This window comes from Urocampus carinirostris, chromosome 18 (assembly GCF_059441175.1).
Source record: "Urocampus carinirostris isolate Australia breed hairy pipefish chromosome 18, RoL_Ucar_1.0, whole genome shotgun sequence".
In the NCBI taxonomy this organism is placed as follows: Eukaryota; Metazoa; Chordata; class Actinopteri; order Syngnathiformes; family Syngnathidae; genus Urocampus; species Urocampus carinirostris.
In genome coordinates this window covers 2,468,888-2,494,456 of record NC_142366.1, presented here as the reverse complement: position 1 = coordinate 2,494,456, position 25,569 = coordinate 2,468,888, and the positions used below count along the sequence as shown (strand labels likewise).

General features: G+C 41.3%; 1 protein-coding gene and 1 long non-coding RNA gene across 5 annotated transcripts in view; one reads left to right on the top strand and one right to left on the bottom strand.

The window, feature by feature from the left end:
* lama1 (laminin, alpha 1) overlaps window positions 1-25,569 on the bottom strand; it is an 85,952-nt gene that overhangs the window by 26,134 nt on the left and 34,249 nt on the right. For all 4 annotated transcript variants that reach the window (XM_088322892.1, XM_088322893.1, XM_088322894.1 and 1 more), the window contains 19 exons: window positions 25,445-25,559; window positions 22,938-23,078; window positions 22,746-22,864; window positions 20,834-20,923; window positions 20,580-20,773; window positions 18,584-18,726; window positions 18,425-18,523; window positions 17,432-17,543; window positions 17,214-17,370; window positions 5,603-5,804; window positions 3,796-3,912; window positions 3,577-3,737; window positions 3,374-3,512; window positions 3,207-3,309; window positions 3,025-3,141; window positions 1,718-1,897; window positions 1,504-1,658; window positions 1,285-1,428; window positions 10-143 (listed from right to left, as the gene is read on the bottom strand). In XM_088322892.1, the coding sequence (XP_088179018.1) occupies window positions 10-143; window positions 1,285-1,428; window positions 1,504-1,658; window positions 1,718-1,897; window positions 3,025-3,141; window positions 3,207-3,309; window positions 3,374-3,512; window positions 3,577-3,737; window positions 3,796-3,912; window positions 5,603-5,804; window positions 17,214-17,370; window positions 17,432-17,543; window positions 18,425-18,523; window positions 18,584-18,726; window positions 20,580-20,773; window positions 20,834-20,923; window positions 22,746-22,864; window positions 22,938-23,078; window positions 25,445-25,559 (2,622 nt within the window). The remainder of the gene's footprint in view (window positions 1-9; window positions 144-1,284; window positions 1,429-1,503; window positions 1,659-1,717; window positions 1,898-3,024; window positions 3,142-3,206; window positions 3,310-3,373; window positions 3,513-3,576; window positions 3,738-3,795; window positions 3,913-5,602; window positions 5,805-17,213; window positions 17,371-17,431; window positions 17,544-18,424; window positions 18,524-18,583; window positions 18,727-20,579; window positions 20,774-20,833; window positions 20,924-22,745; window positions 22,865-22,937; window positions 23,079-25,444; window positions 25,560-25,569) is intronic.
* Window positions 3,214-5,398, top strand: LOC148348014 (uncharacterized). Its single transcript, XR_015847769.1, has 3 exons — window positions 3,214-3,558; window positions 3,699-4,335; window positions 4,677-5,398. It is a non-coding gene; the product is annotated as an uncharacterized LOC148348014 (long non-coding RNA).

The window sequence follows — 25,569 nt, the reverse complement described above, 5'->3', positions numbered from 1 at the left end:
TTTTGGTACCGCGTGGCGTTGATACTGGTCCATTTGTTATTGGCGATGTTTAGTCCCGGATATTCCAGCCTGGTGCTGCCGGATCCCACGTCCCAGAGGAGAGAAACCTTCCCATCCTGCATCTCTACAGCCAAAAATTCTATCTAGATGTATGAGCATAGGTATTATTTAAACAATTGGTTACATATACACAGGCAATACTGTAATCCCTCGCTAATTTGCAAATTAAACTCCACAGCCTCAGTGCAATGCGGATTGAAAAAGATTCCACAATCGCATTACTGCTGGACTAGGGACCGAGAGAGCGCACTTTAGTCAGTCCTGGTGACTTTTTTTTGCCCTCATTTCCACCTGAAGTGAACTGTACTCATCTGACAGCAATCCATTATCTCAAATCCCATATTGCTGTTAGCGGGGACCGGCAAAGGGCACTTACGTCGGGAGGCATGCCGTTCTGGCCTGCCACAAAAAAAAGGCACAGTTGTGGATGTGATGCATTACCCTCAGACGACTATTGCTGCGAGCGGGGGCATAAAAGAGTATTCCAATTGAATGGTTTGGTAATTAATTTCCGATTGCTCAAGGAAGTTTAGGCATCTAGGCAATCAGATTGCTGTTTGGAGATTTTGATGCCGCAAAGCACTGTAGGACATGTAGTACACGGCTTACTAATTATTTATTATTATTTGATTTCTCAAGGAAATTTGAGTTTTATTTTTCTGCTCCAGAAACTAAAAGGTTACATTAATTTATAGTGGAAACCACAGTTGTATCCATCCATTTAGAAAGTAAGTCAATTAATTTGGCAAGCCACGTACAAACAAATCTTGTAACACAGAAAGACAATGAAGCTCATTTTTGGAAACAAGCACAGTATTTTGTTGAATATAGTTTATGAATTAATTCATTACTCTAGTGTTTTTCAACCACTGTGGGAACACTAGTATGCGTGCTACAGTAAATAATTAACGTACATGGGAAATGATCCAATTTGTGTGCCTGTGTAGTCGAATAAAATTATTTTGATCTACTTTTACTGGAGATGCAATGGCACCGACTGGTAGTGTACTGCAGGGTTTTCTTCAATGAAAGAAATGTGTCTTAGCATTACATCATCATTACAATACATGAGGTCAAAAAAGGTTGAAAAACACTACATTATTCAATGTCAAAAGTTAAATACAGAAATTAAGCCTATTAGCCTAACGCCTCTAAATGTTCCTGTTACCAATCGGATCGTAAACCGTAGCCAGTGTGTTTGTGTGTGTTAGCATGCACGTTTACCGTTGTCTTACTGCCCACATAGAAGAGCAAATTGTTGGTACTCCTGGTCTTCAAGGTCAAGGTCAAGGTGTTGAAGTTGCTGGATTCAATTTGGGGTCTGTACGAACGCACGCAGTCGCCATCCGCCTGCACCGCCACCTTAATCTGATGACGGCAGAACAGCGCTACCATGTGATGTCACATGACATCGCCCAGTTTTCTGAAAAAAACATAACTTACGGACGCCGCTTGTCTCCTGGCCTGCTCGATGAGTTCCCGGATCTCAGACAGGTTTCGACTCAGGCTTTCTCCCAGCATGCTCAGCGGTTTGATTTTCTCTCTCAAATGTTGCGTGCGTTGCTCTGCCTCCTCCAGTTTTCGCCGCACCTCGTCGGCTAAATGACACTGACTCAATGAAGAAAAGTTGCAAAATCCTCCAGGAGGTTTAACATACCTGTTGAGTGTGTGTAGGTCATCAGCCGTTTGGTGTCCGCTATGCTCTGGTTGTTTTTTTCCACCACAGAAGAAGAATCCTGCAGCTGCTGTGTAAGGTTGGACAAGTGCTGCAGCGCCTCCTGCAGTCTAGCGTGAGCGAACGCAGCTTGCAACTGGGCCTCCTGCGACTTTGACGACTCTGACAAATACACATCAGAAGCAAGAGTTGGTAAGTGAACAAGTTACGGGTGGCAAAAGTTAAAAATGAGTCAAAACTGAGTCAAGAATGAGTCAAATTAAATCAAAAATGAGTGCCGACCAGTCTTGAATCACATCTGAGTCATGATGGGTTACGAAGTCAAAACAGGTCACATCTGTGTGATGTTAAGTAAGAACCATTCTGAATGACTCACAAAACCAATCAGAATGAGTCACACGTGTGTCATGCTTAATCATGACTAGTCAGAACAAGACACAGCTGAGTCATAATAAGTAACTACCGATCAGAATAAGTCATATCCGAGGCATGATGAGTCACAACTAGTCTAGACAAGTCACAGCTGGGTCATGACTTAGAATAATTCACGACGAGTAATGTTTGAGGGATGACAAGTCTATTAAAGTCATAATTCTCCAGGACAAGTCAAAGAAAACCTAAATTAAGTAATGGAAATCGAATCAGTTCAAGTCAGAAGTCAGATCTGAGTCATGATGAGTCACGGTCAGTCAAGACTAGTCACAACAATCGAGGCAGTTCAAGTCATGAGCCACCTATGAATTATGACTAGTCACACACAAGTAATTAAGTTACGATAAGTCACAATAAGTCACTCACACAAGTTACATCAGATTCATGACTAGTCACGAGCCAAGTGGTGACAGAGGCATGTAGTGTCATTGATAGGTCACCAAAAGTGATGATGATGCGGGCCAATTCAGGACAAGTCATGTTTGAGTCAATTCAGGTCATAATCATTCAGGACAAGTCGCAAAAACGTGACATAAGTCTAAGAAATCAAGTCAATTCAAGTCACGGGTCACATCTGAGTCATGGTGAGTCACGACCACTCAAGACAGGTCTCACCAATCAAGTCAGTTCAAGTCATGAGTCACCTCTGAGTTATGATAAGTCACTCAATTGAGTCAGTTTGGGTCACGAGTCACATCTGAGTCATGACCAGTCACGACCCGTCATGGCCGACTTGTGACAGAGTCATGTCGCGTCATAGAAGCATCATCAAAAGTAATGACGATTCAGGACAATTCACGATGCATCAAGTTTGAGTCACGACAAGTCTGATTAGCTCACTGTAATCTAAGTCATACCGTTAGAAAAGTTCTGTAGCGCCCTGATTGGTTGTTGGAGAAGGATGCTGGCGTTTTTCACACGGTTGCTCAGAATTTGTTGTCTGGTGGTTACCATGGAGACCTGTGACCGCACATCTGGAAACAAGGTAGACATGTTTAAAGACAAGTCAGCAAAATATTCTTTTCACGGACGTACAAACCTTCAGCCATCTTTGTGATCATGTGACTCTCATTCAACACAGCAGAAATTTTACTTAGACTGGCTCCGCCCTCCATGAACAGCAGCTGCTCTGATTTGTTAGTCTAATACACATGACACTGTTTTCAAGTGAATCTCATGACCAATCAGATCAAAGTGTGACCTCACCATATTGAAAGCTAGGCTGGCAGATATGCTAGCGTCGAAAGCAGCTCTCCGGGCTTTTTCAACACTGTCCGTTATGTTATTGTTCAAGGCTGACAATTGACTCCCGTTCTGGGACATGTTCCACACCAACGACAGAACGCTGAGATGGGAAAAAATTAGTTTGTTTACAAAAATTTCGAGTCAAGGTAAGGAGTCTGAGGAACCTGTGCAAGGAGAGGGCATGGTCCTGTAGCAAGTGGGCATGGCTCTCTGCTTGGTAAACCCTCTCCAGCGAATCGGTTTTCTTCAATCCTACCACGAGAGCTTCAACTTTCTTCCTCAACAGAGGGCGCCATTGATCCAGCTGGCCTCCCAGCTCATCAGCCTGCACTGCCATTAGCTTTAGCGTCTGCGCGATTTCCTCACCGTTCTGCTAATCTTACCGCTTTGGCGTCAGTGAGTGCCTCCGTCAGATTGATGACATCATTCAGTAGAATATGGCCGACCTCCATCACATCCTCCACACACGCTGAGGCAGCACTGACGTTTTGCCGAGATGCCTGACGTAATCCCCGTTAAAAAAGTGAGTTAGGAATAAAGAAATAAAAGGATAATCGACATTTAAATAAAATATGAAAATTTGAAAGGAAACATATTATAGTATATATTTGATCGTAGAACTAAATTTTCAAATGCAATGAATTGTTTTAAGTAGTGAACAATAATTTTTTTATTCCTTGTTTCAACAAAGTTTAGTAAGAAAATACATCAAAGATCATAGAAATCATTGCGAGAACCGATAGCATGTGGTCATTGCCCGCAGGCATGTCAGAGTAGAAGTCAGATACAACCTAAGGTTATTAATAACAATTGTTAACAAGACATTGCTTGGAAAAAACAAATCTCTCCTTTTCTTTCTTTTGACCCTTCCCGGTGACGGTGTGCGTCACAATGGCTGAAAAACCTTAACGAGACGAGTTTTGGTGAGTTTTGTTTCTGTTTGTCTTTGGTTTATTCAAAGGTTGCTTTGATGCATTAATGAAACATTGCTTGTGGTTACAGATTATAACATTCACATCAAATATGAGATCTCCTTTTAATTTTTGATGTCCCCGTTGATTATAGTTTTGTCTGTTCAGGTACTTTGTAATCTGTTACTTGGCTTGTCTATTTTCTGTGTAACTTTACAAGTTATTGTAACTCGCCCTGTCATTTTCCTTAACAGTCTTGGTAGACTGCTCGGCGTCAAAGTTTGTTCTTTAAAAAAGACCAGATACATTTATTGATTTACCTTTTTGAAATGCCAGGTTCTTTTCCCTTTCAGGAGAATTCCTCAATCTCCTATACGATTGGGAATCTTGGTGGTCATAGCTACCCGAGACCAAGAATCAAGCAAGGATCTTATGCATCATAAAGCTCTGCATCAAGGCTGTGGCCGGAATTGGATTTTTTTCTCAGATCTTGACTGTGGACTAATGAACTTTAGGGAACCAGCGATACCTGTGTATTTCCTAATTTGGAAAACATAGGAATTACGTTTGTTTTTTGTTTATTTGATGAACCTTCTTATTATAGAAACATGAACTGTATTATGGGGTTTTGGGGTTTTTAAGGGTTGTTGTTCTATCTTCGTTATTCATTATCCATTATCCGTTATCGGTCAGTTCATAATACGCTACAAAGCCTAGGAGCCGGGACACTTACTCTCAGCCAAAAGGCCAAGCTAAGGTCCTAGCCCTAAAGCCTTGCTGCGATCATTGCGAATGCACCGTTCCCGGAGGTACTGCAATACCGGGCCGATGCGTGGAGTGGACAGAGCAAGCTCTTATTCCATCTCACACGGAAACCCTTTCAGTACGCATAAATGTAAATTCTGCGACTAACGATAGGTTATCAACCACAATTAGAGAAGGTGACCAGTCATTGAACTGAAATAGAAATAAAAGAGGATTTGTAAACCAAGATTAATCAAACTTAAGATTTCCCATGCAACACCGGAAAACAATAAGAGTGTTATTTTACTGTAATAATAATGTAGTCTATTGTCTTCTCCATTTTTTCATTAAATTGCCTGCTTTTGTTCAAAAGAAATTTGACTTTTGTGTTTATTTTATTATGTTACCACTCATCAAACCTCGGACTTGTCCTGAACTTTTTCTTCCCAATGCCTAACAGCAAACATGTTACACTGACTTACACGAAGGAACATAGCTAACAGCCAAATGCGACATTTGACTAATGTCACGTTACCTGATAGTTTGCGAGCAAAACGTTTGTCCGGTTAATGACCAATTGCGTTTGCGTGTTTTGCTTGGCGGCGTCCTCCAGGTGTCTTTCAACTTCTCCTAAATTTTGTGTTTGAGAGGTCAGGCTAGTGTCAAAGGGTTGGAGCCTGTCTTCCAGTCCAGTGATGAAGTGGTGTTGGACCGATTCCAGGAGAGTCTTCGAGAGACTGAGAAAAAGAGTAAATCACATCTTTCAAATTGTTAAATAATGTATCGATTGCAATTGCTTATAACAGTTGTTCTCAAACAGGGTTGGGTGTGTGGGGCATTCACAGCTCCATCAAGGGGTGCGTGGCTGCGTTTGACAATTTTTAAGAGCGATTGCACCTTAACTACACTAGAGGTGTAGTGGAGTGTTTTGTGTACACTCTGCCTCCATATAGCAGTGTTTCCCATACCATCGAAAGTTTCTGGCGGGCTACCAGGGTTTAATTAGGCCCCGCCAGGGTGTCAAACTTGTGTTAGACCTTAAAAAAGAAATGCATGTATATTTTTAATTTTCTCCTCTCACTCACTTTTGGTAAATTGGTTGATTGGTTAATATGAATGTTTCTGTTCACTAAGCAGAAGAGCCAGGGCTAGGGGGAACGCAGCAGAAGGACATTGAGCAAGGAACGGTTCAAGAGAGATCGCAATATGGACAATAAAAAAGGAAAGGAAATTTAAAAAAATGAGTAAAAGCAGAAAAATTATCCTTATTGGGACTCATTTTAATGATAAAAATGCCTCCAAAACATTGTGCATTGTCTTTCACTGAGATAAGAATCTGAATCTGTCCCTCAAAGCTTCGCACGTTGTGTTCTTAAATGCCAATATTCATTAGAGACAAACTATAGTTTTGTTTTTGTTATACACATTTTGATTTATATTTTGAGTGTTTTTAGAGGTTCTGTGTTGTTTCAGTCAACATTGGTTAGAAGTTGGATTTCAAATAGTTAAAAGTTTTGGTATTTAATTTTTTTTATAACACCAAAGATTTAATGTTTATTTTCATTTAGATGTGTAGTTTTTCAAGGATTCCATATTGCTTGGCTTTGAAGTTGATCAGAATGAAAAGGTTTACATTTTTTAAAAGTTCCCCATTGAGTGAAAAAAGGCTAATATAAGATAGTAATATAATACAATTTTGATTCATTCATTTCATGCATAATAATTTTACATTACTATCATTACTATTGGTAGTATATCAGTTAAAGCAACACCAGAACCACAATACCCTTCACAAATTGGTTTCCCTGTCAGGACCAGAACGGAGACAGGACCCATTTGTGTTACGTTTCTCTCAGTTTTATTGGAAGAAAGGAAAGGGTTGCACCCACGATCCGGTGATCGCTGGACACGGGAAGTAGGTCGCTCTGAACGCGGATGTGGGACTTCCGTGGCGAGCGATGGCGGTGTCGGGAACGGAAGAGAGGAGAGTTGGCGTGATCAGGATAAAAAAAACGGGTTGAAGCCGGGCAGCAAACGGGAGCAAAAGCAGGTGGGAGTCAGGGTCAAAAAAGCTTGCCTAGAGTACACTGAGGTTCAAAGACAGACTGACAACAGGTGACGGAAAGGAGTGGGTTTAAATAGGAACAGAGAGCAAATCAGAGTCCGAGGCAGTTGGCGCCAAAGGAGCGGGCACAGGTGAGTCAAAATGAGACATAACATTCCCATTATAAAAATAAAATAAAACTGCCAATATATTTTACACGTTTTTTGATCATTTTGAATTGCCTACGCCATATCAGATTTTTTTGTTTTTTAATTTTTTTTTTGTTCTGCATAGTCTGTCTTGCTAATAAATGAGTGCGACCTACCGGGTTTTCATTAAACACTGATATAGAATATAACACAGAGGAAGAGCATTGAGTATGAGGGTTTGGTACGAAGTAGAGAGGACCCTCAAGTGACTCCATGAAAAATATTTCACACAAATGAGGAGACAATCGAAGAGAGATGAAGAAAGTAAAAAGAAGAAAAGGCTCCTTTCAAACGCCAAGACAGGAACATTTGACGTAGCGTACCTTAGCGCTCCATTGTGACCACAGAGTTTGAGACGAGCACAGTCTGTTGTGCTTTCTATGTTTGAAATGTTGGCAGTGGACAGCATGAAGCCAAATTAATTAAGCTGTCACTCCAAGACACGACCCCCCGATCACGCTGCTTGCATTTTTTCATCAAAAATGTCCCTGACGGGCAGAGATCTTGCATTGACGGAGGTGAAGCTAAAGCGCCGGCGCATAGGACAAATGTTTGTACTAATTAAGGATTGACGGATATGGGTTTTTCAGGGCCGATACCGAATATTTACATTAGGCGGGGGCCAATAACCAACATCTGGAGCAATATTCATTTGCGGTAAAAGCCTAAAAAATTTTCAAAATGGAAAAAAAGCCCAAAGAATATGTGTTATTAACTCAAATAAAACTTGAATAGCCCTCTGAAACATTTTCCAGTAAATAAATTATAATTTCATGACAATTAACATGCTAATAGTTCACTTTCACATGACCAATAAGTGTGGTACAGTAGTCATTTGTAGTCGCAGTCAAGTCATGTTTATTTGTACAGCCCTTAACACTAAAAGTCCCAGCAACTTTCTTAACCCTCCAGAATAACCCGCAGACAGGGTGTGTTATTCAAAAATAACTCAACGGCCCATCTTGCCACCATAGTTCTGTAGATGGTGGGTTGTTCAAATGGAATGTGGTAGGTGTGATGTTGAGAGATGCATAAAGAGCTAGTGCACAGGACCCTTGTTCACTTACTCAACTAAAAAGTGAAGATGCCGAAGCACTTTTATACTCAAGAGGCTTTGTGCATGATTCTGGCTGAAGTCCACTCTTGTGACTCCGAGGGAGAAAATATAACACACCAGAGGAATACCACAAAAATACAACTACAGTAATATAACAAAAATAGTGTAGATATGCTACAAAAAGATCCTGTATAAATCCTACAGAAAACAAAATATTACAAATGCTGCAAAATGTTGTGGAATAAGAGTACAGTAATACTATAAAAATACGACAGAAATACCACAAAAATCAGACTGCAGAAATACTAAAAAATACAACTGAGCAATACTGAAGAAAATGGGCTGGTTACACCCCCACCAAAAATTATTTTCTTCACATCAGAGTGCAAAGGGTCATTACTGAGTTGTGCTTTTCACACCAGAGTTTGCCTTATTTGCAGATCAATGGTGAAACTAATCCAGTCAGTTGACTGTCCTTTGAGCATTCTATGTATGAAAGCAAAATGGCTTGGCTGTGGTACTTCTCGGGTTATTCACAAGAAGTCTAAAAGATTTCAAACTATTACACCATCCCCTAGTCTAAAACCTACATGAAAGCGAAGCCACACACAAAAAAGCTTTGAAGTGTATCTTACTTTAAATTTTTTTTAAAAAGGATTCAGATTTTAAATTCAAACATTTGTTTACACCGGGAATCCAATGAAACCAGGGTCTCACATTCACAATGGTTCATCCGGTTACAGTGATCAGTGAACAACAGCATACAATAAATATGCATTACAATAAGTCTACTATAGAACACCAAATAAAGCCTACTTGTGTGCAACCCGTCATGATCATAAATATTATAGCGTTTAACTACTTTGGGTTCCCTCCGGTGGTTGGTGCTGTTTGCATAAATATGTCTTAACCCCTTAACGTTCCTGTAAAATTCGCCAAAATTTCCAATCCAGGACATACCTGAACTAAATTGAATGCTGCTCTTGAACCATTTGGAGAATACGGACACTTTTAGTCTCTTTTAAAAGGTAACACACTGATGTTTAGTCCCAAACTGTAATAATTACTGCAAGTCCTACTAACATTGCGTAATCTGAGTTGGAAAACACAAAAATAGAAGGTTTTTATTATGCCTGATTATTTTGCCATGAAATGCCTGCAGATAGGTGTAGCATGGGCATTTAGCTGGAAAACAGTTGAGATAATAGCTTGAAGCCTTACCTCGTATCGTGTCAAATTTGATAACAATCTAAAAAACTAAACATTGTATTTCACACATGTTTCTAATGGTTGGTATAGGCGTTTCAAAAATTGCCCATTTGGAGTCGACCAGCTCATAGCCCTGTAGAGTGTTCAACGTTTGGTCAGAATTTGGTTTTGCAATGTCAAAAAATGATCAAACAATGTCAAAACATGTGAAGTAAATACCTGTACTGTGTTTTAAGTCTTGGTGAAGTAACCACTGAGCTACACCAATGCAATGACATATATATGTTATCTGACTGACACTGCTGGAATGTGAGGTTGAGAAGGACGGGCTGCGGCTTCATTTGCGCATCAAAGCTTGCCGCCACAACTCTACCACAGGGGGGTCCACCATACCTGGGAGACCGGAAACCAGAGCTGGTACACGTATCACCTCGCAAGGGCAGTCTGATTTTGGCCAGCCACAAGGCAGGAGGGATGTCCTAACAGGAGAAAAAGCTGGACCAAGGCCCTGGCTGGTCGTGGCCAGGTCTCAGCTCATCAGGCAGCCAGGGAGCCTTGCCAGGTAAGTAGCAAAGCTTGATCAAGCTAGCCGTCAAACCAGTGGGACAAGGCCAACGACCTCAGAGAAGCCTCAAGCAGTCAACCTCTCCTTCAACACTCTTCATCCTGTGGTCCTCGTCACAACCGGCTCTCAAGTCTACCAGTATTCCTCATCACTCTACAGCCAAGAACATAAATACTTGCCTGTCATCTTCATCGACGCATAACTTTGCAGAAAATCTCGTTGTTGCTAGGTATTGGTATTGATGTGACGGAAAATGTGGAACTCTATCAAAATATAATAACGCAATAATCCAGCCAATGTTGTGTCCATCCAAATGGGGCCAAATTAAGTTCTCAACTTGTAGTTCTTGATTTCTTTTCTTTTTATTGTTTTGTGTTCTATTCAAGTTTCTAACGGCCATATTGAAAATCATTTTACGAGTCTGTTTATTTGTAAACGTGAATTATGGAGCCAAATAGATGAAATTATGAAATTATGACTAGCAACAAGGTACATCCATCAATGCAGAAATGCTTTTCGGCAAATGTTTTTGTATCTGACGGCAATATCGTGTTTAGAGTATATATTATACACGCTTGCATTCTCTCGCAGTCCTGGATGTAATGATTCCATGTTTGCGGAATATCAACCCATAAGATGACTACCTAGGGGACTTATTGGTGAGAAAGCACGGCCGTATAGTTTTCAGATACAGTTGTACCTCTACTAACATTGATATCTACATACAAAAGTTTCAGATTACAAAGTACCTAAACATATAAATATTGCCTTAAATTACCAAGGCGTTTCAGAATACAAAATCAAATATACACTACAATACGCACTGGCATTCGCCGCTCCCTACCTGAGTTCTACCTGGCATTCTGGTGCATATTCGCGGAAGTGGCACGCAAGCGCAAGCTGATTTTGGCGCACGCTAAATGCGGCGGGTCCTAAATGCGGTATTTTGAAGTCGAGTCGAAGTTTTTGTTTTGTTTTGCTCAATAATTTAGATAGATAGATAGATAGATAGATAGATACTTTGTTCATCCCCGAAGGGAAATTCACATTTCCAGCAGCATCCCTGAGCTGAGAACAATCGAGAACAATCGAAAATAACACGGGAGCTGCTGGAGTGGCTGCCATTCGTGACGGCGCCGGAAGAAAAGATTCAATTTGAATCATGTACAAACAAACAAACAATTGAATCATGTACAAACAAACAAACAAACGAAAATAATTTCTGATACTGATATAACCAGGTAAAACTAATTTTAAGTTACCTGTCCAAATGAATGTTGTGCCATCTCACCTTTCCCACTCTCTCTCCTTCCCACTCTCTCTCCTGCAGTTGACTTGCTGCTGCTCGCTCCTGAAACTAATACTTACCTCATGAACATTATCATATTTCTTCGTTTTAAATTTTTCGAAAATCTATTAAAGCAGACCCAGGGTTTGGAAATGGTAAATGGTTTCCATATATACAGACTCTCCCCAACCATTCAACTTATGACTAACGGTAAATACGTACGAACATTTTTTGGGGATGTCGATAAATATTCAGACATTGCTGTAAGTTAGATTTTGTATCGTGTGCACCTTCTTCGAAGTACAGGACATTACTGCAGTGTTTCTTTCCGGCACTACCGGCGTGTGCGCTGTGAGAGGTCACCCAGCATCCAGCTGAAAAAAATCAGCTTCCCCTTCCTAGTTCGACTGAGTTTTTGATTTATTCGATATGGCGCCTCGAAAGGCAGTCTCTAAGCCATGTTTTTGCGGTGCCGTGAACCATGGAGCGATGATTCAATGTAGCCACTGCAAGCACTACATTCATTACGAGTGCTCTGGGTTGTCAGTTCAGAACCTAAGCCTCGCGATACAGGACAAGCAAGCTACTTACATCTGCAAGTCCTGCGTCCCCGGCTTATCCGCTGATGATAAGGATTCTTACGCCTCTCTGAGTAGCTCTGGAACAGTGTTCACCTACGTGGATAGCACTCCAGTGCCCTTATCCGGGTCGTCTGGACCGTGCGGTGCCCTGAACTCTGCTGATTTGGTCTCCACTGTCCGTGAAACCGTGAAGGCCATGGTACCGACTCCGGTCCGAGAAATTATGACGCAGATGATGCCAGAAGTTGCCAAAATGTCGACTAGCCTAATAGAGGAAATGCTAGCAAAGGAGGCTAGGAAGCATAATCTTGCGGTGGTTTGAACAAAGACACATCGAGAAAATGGTGAAGCTGTTCATGATGCCCAGCTCTTTCAGGAAGTCGCCGAAGCAGTTCCGGGAGTAGAGAATCAAGACATTCTGGAAGTTTTTCGTGATGGAAGGCCGAGGAATGATGGTAAACCCAGGATTGTGAAGATCCGATTCCGGAAAACAAGATCAAGGCTGGCGTTTTTCCGTGGATTCAATCGGGTGAAAAGTACCTTTACGATGTTGTCTTCTGGATTTGTTCGTCCAGATATGACACCAAAAGAAAGGGAACGCGACAGGGAACTACAGGATGAACTTAAGCGCCGTCGGAACGAAGGTGAAGTAAACATTATTATACGGGACGGGAAAATTATTGTCAAGCCGGGAAATGCCTAAGGTCGCCTTCGCCTTTATTGAACAGCCCCTTGAGTCATCTCATTAATGCCCAATGTTTGACTTCTAAGGCAGATGACTTGGTCTCGTACATCAATTTCTACACCCCTAATATTTTGGCAATTACAGAAACTTGGTACTCCGCTGGTGACACAGGGCCAACTATAGCGAAATATCATACCATTAGAACTGACCGAAAAAATGCTCAACATTGAGGAGTTTTGCTCATGATTTCTCATGGTATATCTGTGTTTTCTGTCGCTAATTATCAATTCAATAGAATTGAGTTATTGAGTTGTGATATTCTTATTTCTGGGGTGAAGCTGAGAATAGTGCTTGTATATCGCTCTGGCCTGAGCTCTTTTCAGGCCAACGTCGCTATGTTCGAACATCTGAATTCTATTTTTGATACTAAATTGCAAATTCTACTTATGGGTGATTTTAACTTTCCTGACCTTCACCACAGTTTTCTTCAAAATTCTGATACTAATCTAACTTCAATGTTCAAAAACTTGGTTTCAAATGCGGGTTTCTTTCAGCATGTCGATAAACCAACCAGGGGGTCCAATGTACTAGACCTTGTGTTTTCTATTGACAGATATCTGATTAAAAACATTGACGTTGGGCCGAGTTTCTCTACCAGTGATCACGATTCTGTTACTTTCCAACTTAACCTGGCTCTTAAAAAAGACACCACTGCTCAGAATTACATACAATTTAAAGACTGTGATCTACATGGCATGAGATACTTTCTGTCCAGTGTCAACTGGTATCTCTTATTTGATAATTGTGGGAATATTGAAGAAATGTGGGCAATATTTAAATCTGTTGTTTACACTTTGATATCTGTATACGTACCCTCAGTTGCTGTTACACCTCACGTCAACCGGGATATAGCTGAATTGCATTGGTGAAAGCAGTTTATTCACAAGCTTTATAAACGTGATCAGTTGGCATACTTGGAAAGTTATCAAGATGCTTCAAGGGAACTGCGGAGGGCCATCAGGCGGGAAAGGGTGGCTGAGGAAAATAAAGTTTTAGAGGCTAATAATACTCGTAAATTCTTTTCATACATCAACTGTAAACTAATTTCTAGGGCATCTTTTCCCAACCTGAAGGCATCTGACGGTACCGTTGCTACTGATAATACTGACAATGTCCGTATATTAAATGATCAGTATGCCAGTGTTTTTGGTTGTGACAATGGTGTTTCACCCGACTTTCCCAGCAGAACTTCAGTTGTTCTGAATTCTGTGGAACTTTCAAAGGAGTTAATTCATAAATACCTGATAAAACTTCCCAGCAAATTTTCAGCCGGCCCTGACAAAATTCCAAATTTCTTGCTTAAAAAGCTAGCTGACTTTTTATGTGAACCATTATTTTACCTGTTTTCTAGATCTTTTGAGGATTCACAGCTGCCTGAGGACTGGCTCTGTGCCATTGTCATATCCATTTTTAAAGGGGGGAGCACAACAAGTGCAGCCAACTATAGACCAGTTAGCTTGACTAGCTGCGTCTGTAAAATGTTTGAGAAAATTATCTCAGATGCCATATGGAAATTTATACAGGAGCACAATCTTTTTACGTTTAAGCAACATGGGTTTAGGTCCGGACATTCTACCATGACTAACTTGATAGCTCATTTGAATAATATTACCAGTATGTTTTTTGTTCACAATATGGCTGGTCATGTTGTTTACTTTGACTTTTGCAAGGCTTTTGATAAAGTGTCTCATGACAAGCTTTTACAAAAACTGAAATGCTATGGTATTAGTGGAAAACTGCTTGAATGGATAACTGCATATTTGTCAAATCGTAAACAATGCGTAAAAATTGATGATGTTCTTTCAGCGTGGTCGGAAGTTTGTAGCGGGGTACCGCAGGGCTCAGTACTAGGACCATTATTATTTCTGTTTTTTGTGAACGACCTACCTGAGGCCATTCAAAGTAGTGACATCTCAATTTTTGCCGATGATGCTAAACTGTCGGCTTTCTTACCAAAAACCCAGGTTGCAGGAACAATTGATTCTCTCTAAAATGACATTAAATCAGTTTTTCTTTGGTCCGAACAGTGGCAACTGCAACTGTCATCTCATAAATGCTTAGCACAGTCGTTTTTTCATGGTTCTGTTCCGCTGTATAACATTAATGATCATGATTTGCATGTTGTTACTGAACATAAGGATCTGGGTGTCACTCTTACTTCAAACCTAAAGTTTATCACGCATATCGCCAAAATTACCAACAAAGCCAATAACATAGCATCAAACATTTACAGACACTTTTACAACAAGAACCCAGCATTCTTAGTTTGAATGTTTTGCGTTTATGTTAGACCCGGGTTAGAATATAATAGCGTTGTGTGGAACCCTTACTTACTCAAGGACATTAACCTACTGGAAGGAGTTCAACGTCGGTATACGAAGCGGATACCTGGGATGCACAACTTGTCATATCCGGAAAGACTACAAAGACTGAACTTGGACTTTTTGGAGCTCCGCAGAATACGATTTGATTTAATTTTTGTGTTCAAAGTACTGCATGGAATGATCGATGTGCCTTTTGATCAATTTTTTGAGTTCTGTCGTGTTGATGGTTTACGTGGTCACAGATATAAGTTACGGGTGCCTAGACCTACCAGCAACTTGCATGGAAACTTTATTTCTTTCAGGATACCAAAAATTTGGAATTTTTTGCCTGACCGGGTTATTAGTGCAAATACGGTGCAAACCTTTGGGCAAAGGTTGGCAGAAATAGATTTGTCAAATTTTCTTAGGGGAGGGGGCGTAAGGTGACCATATTTGGCCATGCTCACTCTCAGCATTAGGTTGTTGTTGTTGTTTTTTTTTTTTTTTTTTTTTTTTTTTTTTTTGGTGTCATGTTTTGATTAATGTATCTAACAATACCTTCAATAAACATTTCATTTCATATTCGTGAATCTTGGCATGTTCTTTGTCTCCCCTTGTCACTCTGTAAACCATCTACGAAGAGCTATCATTCACAATGTACCTCATGAAACACATGCACAAAAGTGGACAAGGAGAAAAGAAGAGGAACGGACTTTTTCTGGCTATACAAACAAAGCAAGAGATAATGGAAATGTATGAAAACACACATCACCGTGCAGAAGGAGTTCAGGGACGACAAGGAGGACACAGCCATCAATCCATCAGCACAAATTAATTACATTTTGGCAAAATTCCAATTAGTGTTTGTGGAAAGCAATCACTCAGAAAAAGTGCTGACAGGTCAGGCTATCGCTCATTAAAGTGACATCTGCCTTCATTATTTTCTTATTTTTTTGTTTTTTGACATTATGTGCCTTTCGTTTTATATTTATTGTGCGGTAATCTAATTTTAACAGGTTTTTATCTCATGTTCTGATGCTCTCTTATGATTTATCAAAAAATGTCATACTTTTTTGGGGCTTGGAACAGATTAGTGCATTTCCATTCAAAAGGAAAATTAGAAAAGGGAAGGAAACGCAGGAAAACATAAGAGGAAAAATGCTGTAAACGAACAAAAAAAATGCTTGGGGAAAAGGAAAAATGATATGAAAAAGAAGAAAAAGCAGGTAATCTCACAATCTAACATCCTCACAGATTCCTACTATGTCATTGGGCTGGCATACAAATTCCTGCTGAGCCTTTCGGGTTCTCAAAATGCATGTGAGTGGAGCTTCTCTGCTTTAAAATGCGTGAAAACTAGCCTAAGAAGCTCGCAGTCTCAAGACCTTTTGGAGGCCTTCCTCCTGATGTACATTGAAACGGAAATTCTCATGTCTTATAGACAATGACATTGTCATCAACAAAGTTCCAGAGACAAATGTTTTGCTTTTGAAGTTATAAATAGCCTACTTAAAATGTGTGTAGTGAAGTTACTCCATAAGAGTTTAGTGTAAAGCCTAAAAATCTTTTGGGACCGAAAATACAATTTTGATTTCAAATGGCCGATTCTGTACATAGGTAAATATGTATTCAACTATATCAGAATCTTCAAATAATTTTCTTTTGTATGAAAATGGTAAAGTGTTTTTTGTTAACTTATCAACACTGTGGACAGTACTGACAGCTTCCTGCTTAAGTGGCTCGACCCTTAGTTGCTTATCCAATCAGGTGGCGAGCGTTGGGCAGCGTCAGCGACAGAGGGAGTAAAAAGCTTAGTAGTTGCTCTGTGTTGTGCTAAATAATCAATGCATCGAAAAAAATAAATATGCTGATATCGATATTCGTCAACTTCACAAATATTGGTGCAGATAATCGGCAAGCTTGATAGTCAGTTGACGTCTAATACTAATTATTTTATATTTTTGTTCGCACCGTTTTTTTTTCCATTTTATTTTCCTCGAGTTAATGTTGGTGATCTGTTTAAATGCATTATTACTGTTGATTTTATGTAATTTAATTATTCAGTCTATGGTTTGACAGGGTCAGTCAAAATGTTTTGCAAAAAATAATTGAGAAGCACTACATTATGATAGGTTAAAGACAAACCCGAGCTGGTGATGTGCCACGTCAGCGGCGGTGCTCATATTGATGGCTCGCATGGTTTCCAACTCAGTGGTGGCCTGGTCCAGCACGCGCATCCGTTCTGCTGCTTCTATCTTCGCTTCCTTGTCACTGCCCAGCTGCTCCGCCTCCATTGCCAGGGCTGCAACAATAACAAGTGAGCGAGTTCATTTTTCTGAATGGCCATAACAATGGATGCTTACTTCCAATCTGTTCTTGAACTCGCGCTAGCTTTTCTATCAGCTGACTTGCTTGCCACCTGCTGACGTTGGTAGCCATGCCCACTCGCTCCCAGTCACGTGAGGCACGGGTGGCCTAGGATGCAGATTTCAGATTCTGAGCATACTGGTATCATGATACCAATGTGGTATCCTGGGAGCACAGCAGCTAACAGGAGAACCTTAGTCATCAACACAAATATCAAACCATGGGCTGCTCTTGGCCCAGTCTGGAAAACATTACTAGCCCATGCTATTATTATGGACTTTTACCATACGGCATCATGGTCTAGTATCATGGGTACACGGCAGAAAACACGGGAACTTTATATAGTCATAAACACGACCCAGAAAATAATGGGCTTCTCTCTGCCCAGTCCGGAAGACATTGCCTGCTCGTGCTAACGTAACAGAACTGACATTATTAAGGACTCCTGGCAAATGGCATCACAATGTGCTATGCTGGGAGCACTACAGCTAACAGGAGAACCTTGTATAATCATCAATACAAAGAGAAAATAATGGGCTGTCTCTGCCCAGTCTGGAGTACATTGGCTGCTCAGGCTACCGCAACAGGGCCGAAATGATTATGGACTCCCGGCATAGGGCATCCTGGTGTGGTATACCGGGTGCACGGCGGCAAACAGGAGCACTTTTTATAGTCATCAACACAACCCAGACAATCATAGGCTGCTCTCGGCCCGGTCTGGAGAATATTGCTGGCTTATGTTATCGCAACTGAGCCGACATTGTTGACTGCTGGCATACAGCATCATTGTGTGGTACCCTGGGTACATGGTAGCAAACACAAGACCTTTATTTAGTCATTAACACAACGCAGAAACAAATGGGCAGCTCTCTGCCCAGTCTGGAGGATATTTCCTTCTTGTGCTACCACAATAAAGCTGACATTATTAAAGCCTTAGAAAAGAAAATTCTGTCCGATTCAACTAATCATGTCTAATCTTCAGATAGCACCTCCTCGATCAGACGTCCCAGATCAGATGTCAGCTGCACCGTGTCTTCTTTCAGCGTGGACACCACCATGTCCAATGATGAGCGTCCTGCCAACATGAGCTAACAAAAAAAGGCACATAAAACTTCTTAAGCTCGCCCATTGGAGACATCATTGCATACCTGCACATCTTTGGTCTTTGTCTTGAGCGCCACCAGCTGGTGATAGGGCGCCATTGCAACACTGCTGATGTTGAAAACCAGCCAGTGTTGGAGTAGCAGATCCACATCATCAAGTAGAGCGCCGGCGCAGTCGTCCTCACAAGCTAGCCGACAACGAAACGTCAGGTAATAGAATAGAAGAATAGAATAGAATATACCTTTATTATAATTGTTATAAAATGGGTTGAACATATTGGACAAACTGGACTGGACTGCCAACACAGAAGCTCTATGTAGGAAAGGGCAAAGCCGACTTTACTTCCTCAGAAGGCTGGCCTCCTTCAACATCTGCAAAAAGCTCCTGAAAATATTCTATGAGACAGTAGTGGCAAGCGCCCTCTTCTATGCGGCAGCGTGTTGGGGAGGCAGCGTCAAGAAGAAGGATGCCTCTCGTCTCAATAAACTGGCTAGGAAAGCGAGCTCTGTTGTGGGCAAAGAGCTGGACAGCCTAACAACAGTAGCTGAGAGACGAGCACTGAAAAAGCTGAGGTCAATCATGGACAATCCATCGCATCCACTACACAGCATTATCTCCAGACAGAAGAGCAGTTTCAGCGACAGACTGCTGTCACTGTCTTGTACTACGGACAGACTGAAGAGATCTTTTCTTCCTCATGCCATGAGGCTCTTTAACTCCACCCGGCAGAGTAAAGGCCCACATTAAACCACACCACCTACATTGGATATTACCGAATCTTACTGCAATATGTATTCTGTGTAGCACTATTTAGTTACTCTATATAACACGCTACAGTGGGCATTTGCACGTCACACTGGGTATTTGTATATTGTATTCTTTTGGCTTTATTATTGTACTGTTCTCAGCTCAGGGATGCTGCTGGAAATGTGAATTTCCCTTAGGGGATGAATAAAGTATCTATCTATCTATCTATCTATCTATCTATCTATCTATTGTGACATCGAAATTGGGCGTGGCACTCCAGTCACATTTAACAGTGAGGATAAAAGAAAACAAAGAAGATAAAGGAACAAAGAAGATAAGGTTATAATTTACACAATATAAAGGAACAAAGAAGATAAGGTTATCATTTACACAATATTTACACAAGAAATGTGGGCATGTAGGATGTTACATACATACAGTGTAATACAGTGCCTTGCAAAAGTATTGGCACCCCAAGAACTTTGACATATTGCCAGATTTCAGGCTTCAAACATAGGTTAAAAAAAAACTCAAAATGTTTTCTAAGAATTAAAACATTTAGGACACAACTGTGAAAAGAAGTCAAATTTATTTAACATTTTAAATTGAGCTAACAAATAAAAAATTAAACGTAGGTGTTTGAGTAAATACTTTATAAAATTTCTATTGAAGTTTTGCACATCTTGAAACAGAAATATTTGCCCAGTCTTTCTTACAAAACAGAACAAGTGCCTTAAGCTTTGATGGTGATTGTTCACAGAATTTTTCAGTTGATCTGTAGGATTGAGGTTTGGACTTTGGCTCAGCCACTGTATCCATTATCTGCACCGCTTATCCTCAGTAAGGTGGCGGGGGTGCTGGAGACCATCCCAGCTATCTTTTGGAAGAGGGCAGGGGACACCCTGAACTGGTTGCCACCCAGTGGCAGGGCACACAGAGACAGACAACCCACTTGCTCAGTTACATCTAGGGATAATTTGGACCAGCCAATTAACAGGTCTGAACTATTGCCCGCAGGAAGACCACGCAAGCACGGGGAGAACATGCAAACTCTGCACACCTACTTTAGAAATTGTTTTCGTTGTAAATATAATATAAAATGTTGAAATAATTTGATTCCTCATAAAAATTGTGTCTCACATGTTGAAGATTCCTAAAAGAATATTTTAACATTTTTAGCTTTGAGTTTGAAGCCTGAAATGTGGCAATAAGACGAAAAGTTTTTGGGAGGGTCAATACTTTCGCTAGGCACTGTCTAAAGTGCCAGTGAGAGTGTTTTTTGCTAGCGCTCACACAAACACTGCCCGCTCTCCAGGATGTGGCGTTCGGCACACTGCTCACACTTAAGGCCTCGGACTCCGGCTTGACACAGACACTGGCCGCTCACCGGGTCGCACACTGTGTGCAGGGATCCCCATTTGCTGCAGCCACAAGGGGTGCATGTCCCACCCGGCAATGAAGGGTTGCCGTAATAACCCAGGGAGCACCTGCGGGATGGTTAGCGTGTTATGAATGCGCATTGAGATATATCTGCGACTTAAACTTACCGCTCACAGTAGCGGCCCTCGTATCCTGTCAGACATGAAGTGCAGCGGAACTCCCCGAGAACTCCATCGGACACGCATGTGGGACTGAAACTGGACACGGGTGCAAAACACATCAGTGATTTGGGTCACTGGTCGCATTTGACAGCCAAGTAATTTCCAAGTTAAGACCAGTCAAAACTAGTCAGCGTCGAGTCATAACAGAGTCAAAACTACCGTATTTTCCGCACTATAAGGCGCACCGGGTTATAGGGCGCACCCCGAAAAAATTGTTTTTGGTCCTATTTTTGACATACATAAGACGCACCGGATTATAAGGCGCTACAATGGGAACGTGGACATAACAGTCAGATAGTTCAGTCCAACTTATTACCCCCTTAACATTCCGAAAGCTTGCAAAGAGGCAAATACGTGTCGAGAACACGTGCGGATGCGGTGTCCGTAAGATGTCACTCAAATGCATCGTTCCATCATTCGGAAGGTTAAAGTCTTGGGATTCAAGAAATGATAACCATTCCTTAGTATCTATTTTCTTTTTCGCTCGCAACTTTACTGTGCATATGACAATAAACACTTGGAATTGAGTTTAATTTAAAAATAGACACTCCATTCCATCCATTATCCGCACCGCTTATCACAGAAACATCGAGTTCAGTCTGAAACAAGATACAGGGACAATATAAAACCCGGAATAGCTCACCGAAGTCGTTGTGTTCATAATAATGTGCAGGCAATGTCCTCTTATATCCGTGAGGGTAGTAAATCCAGGAGAATACAATATTTACAAATACAGAATAGAAAAAAATGCTTTCTCTATGCCGTCAGCCACATGCTATACACATTCATCTTTTTCGGCCAATTGCAGGCTTTGTTTCGCCGTTTAAGCCAATGGCAGCCTGTAAATGATAAAAAGGATCCGCCCCTTGACCTCCGAATAACTTTAGCCAATAGTGATCGATTCAACTGATGATTGACACATCTTTTTCGGCCAATTGCAGGCTTTGTTTGCCGTTTAAGCCAATGCCAGCCTGTAAATGATAAAAAGGATCCGCCCCTTGACCTCCGAACAACTTTAGCCAATAGTGATCGATTAAAATGATGATTGACACATTGGTTAGCCAATGAAACGCCGGTAAATAAATTCCAGCATACACCACGTACTACTTGGCGTTCCGGGGAAAATCTAGTCGGCGGCTGCAAGTTAGTTGGAAAACTTTGCAACTTTAAAATTGATCCATAAATAAGGCGCACTGTATTATAAGGCGCATGGTCAGCTTTTGAAAAAAATAAAGGCTTTTAGGTGCGCCTTATAGTGCGGAAAATACGGTACTCACAACGAATCACATCTGCATCATAATGGGTCATGACCAGTCAAAATGAGTCACAGTCAAGATAGGTAAGGATCAGCCAGAGTAAGTTTTAAGTTTTAAATTTGAATCATGATGATACACGACAAGTCAGAACGAGTCACAACTAGGTCTCATCTCATCTCATTAGCTGCATTGTTATCCTCAGTAGGGTCGCGGGGGTGCTGGAGCCCATCCCAGCAATCATCGGGCAGTGGGCAGGGTACACCCTGAACTGGTTGCCAGCCAATTTGAACAAATCACCTGAAAAGTTATAACAGAATGAAGACTACTAACAACGAATCACATCTGCGTCATGATGGGTCATAACCACTCAAAACGAGTCACAAAAGAGTCATAACTAATAACAACATGTCGAAATCAGTCATTGCAGAGTTAAGTTACATCTGAATCATGACAATACATGACCAGTCAAAACAAATCACAGGTGAGTCATGATTGAGTCACAGGTCTGAACCATGACCATTAGCGACAAGTCAAAATAAGTCACAGCTTAGTCACAACAAAGTCACAATAAGTAGCAGCTAGTCATCCCGAGTCACTTAAACCTGTTATTCGGCAGCGGGCAGGCACAAGGCGAGCAGTCGTTGACAGAACCAGTGACGTTCCCGTAAAAACCCGGTGCACACAGCTCACAGCTTCTCCCACTGGTGTTGTGTTGGCAATCCTGCGAAAACAAAGGAATCCACCCCTTTGGCCCTGCCCACTATTGATAGATTCCGACCTGTGCGCTAGCTCACCTGACATTCTCCGCTGTGTGGATTGCAGCTGTTGCTGTGCCCGTTGCATTGGCACGCCAAGCACGGGCGCACCAGCGCTGACTTCCTGGCCCGTGTTGACATTTCCGACACCAGCTGGTGGAAGAAACCCGCTGCGCATTCCTACAAATTGGCGAAACTTAATTGTTGTCATGGTTACCATGGTAAAAACCTCTGCTACCTGCAGGATTCGTAGACCTTTTTGCACTTTATAAGGAGAATAATCGAGTGTGAATTATGTATTTTGCCTATCCAAAAATGTATCTGCGATTGACAGATGAGATTTTTAATCATGCATGTTTTTTTAAGCCATATGATTTTTAGATCTTCAGTTTATCGTATATTTGTGGATCCTGACTATAAATGTGTAAATATTTTTGGGACGAAGCTCTCCAAGAAGGTGTTTGATAAGAGCGCTCGTCTTGGGATCAAGGGATCCTGGTTCGAATCCCGGCTCGTCCGTGTTACATGTCGAAGTGTCCTTGGGTAAGACACTGAACCCCTAATACCCCCAATAAGCAGGTTAGCGCCTTACATGGCTGCAAGGCCGCTATTGGGAAATGTGGAGCACATTGTAAAGCGCTTTGGGAAGTCATTGACTTGAAAAGCGCTATATAAATGCAGATCATTTCATTTCATAAAAATGGCGATAATATGTAGCTTTCAGTTGCTGGAAGTTCTTTCCATTACTATTTACCACTGGGAAACACTACCTTAATTTATAAATGGCCTATGATAAATGTTCATAATTGATATGTAATTTTTACACTACTACACATTTTATAGTGCTAAGTTTAGGTGTAGCATGCACTTGTCCTTTTGGGCATGAAGCTTCATAGGACAACACTATACAATTTAGTACCAGAAATGCAAATCCAAAACATAGCCGCCTGCCTCATTGAGATAAAAAAGTGGATGTCACTCAATTTCTTGCGTCTTAACTCTGAAAAGACCGAAATGTTAGTCATTGGTCCATCTAAATGCCGTGACCTATTTTCAAAAACTGCTGTGAACATTGACAAATGTCACATCACACAGAGTGACTCAGTCAAAAATTTAGGTGTCAGATTTGACCCTGATCTATCCTTTGAAAGGCATGTAAAGAAAATTACTAGAACCGCTATCTTCCATCTTCGTAACATTGTTAAAATTCGTTCTATACTGTCTCAGTCGGATGCGGAAATTATAATTCATGCGTTTGTTACCTCCCGTCTCGATTACTGTAATGCACTACTCTCTGGTCTCCCGAAGTCTAGAATCAAGTCTCTTCAGCTGGTACAAAATGCCGCAGCGAGGCTTTTAACTAGGACAAAAAAGTCCGATCACATCACACCACACCGATTATGGCTAACCTGCATTGGCTTCCCAGTTAGCCTTAGATGTGATTTCAAGGTCCTTTTAGTATTATACAAAATCATACATGGACTTGCTCCCTCTTATCTTTCAGATCTGATTTCCTCCTATGTCCCGGTCCGAAGCCTACGTTCTGAGAGTGCCGGTCTTCTGGTGATCCCAAGAGCAAAGAAGTGTTCTGCTGGTTTCGAGAGCGTTCTCTATCCGGGCACCGGTGCTGTGGAATGCTCTTCCCCCTGAGATACGATCTGCAACCTCAGTGGAAATGTTTAAATCTAAGCTTAAAACTCACTTCTACTCTATAGCATATGAATAACCTACTCTTTTTGTTGGCTCCAGAGCAGGGGAATGTATGATAATATTCTGAAAAATAGTCTGTGTAACATAGTGAATGATCTGTGAAGCCCTTTGAGACTCTTCGTGATTTAGGGCTATACAAATAAAAATGACTTGACTTGACTTGACTTGACCAAAGAGCAGAGTCTGCATCATTTTTAATCAGACTTTTTTAGAAACATGACAACAATTTCAAGTTTTACTGCACTTCACCCAGCATTTGAGCACTTTTCAATTCAAGCGTTTTCAACCCCCCCTACGCACTGTAAATTTATGTGTAGCGCTGATCGAAACAGCGTTGTTTTTTTTTTTGGTTGACCCTGAGCACTAAAATAAAGTTGCTATCTTGCGGCTAGCACATGCTTTGTGCTTATTTGAGATGATACTATTCATGATCGACAATCTTTTTCTGTCAATCGGCTGGTATAAACTGACATGAACTATGTCATTCCGCCGTTACAATGCATGTGCAGCTTGCAAACGTCACGCTAGGATGCTTAGGTGGCGATAACGCTTCGGATGACATCGCAAGACAGACTGAAGTCAGCAGCCATTAATCACGAGGGAAGAAGAAATGCAATGGATAGGCAAAGCCACCAGAGATCACTGTAAGTGTCTTTTTAGGCAGACTTGTCATTTTTCTTCATTTAATGCGTGGTCTATCGGTTCAGACTGCTGTGAAACATGGCAAAAGATTTCAAGCACTTCAATCGAATTTCAAGTACTTTTCAAAACTTGAAATGGGAACACTAAAATTCAAACATTTTCAAAGATTTCAAGCACCTGCACGAACCCTGTACCTGGCAAGACGTTCCGGCGTAACCTGGCGGGCAGGAGCATGACTCAATCAGTCTGACCCCCGACTCCTCACCATCCTGTTGTATCAGCGCCGTCTCCATGGTGACGTTCGAAATCCTTGCACAGG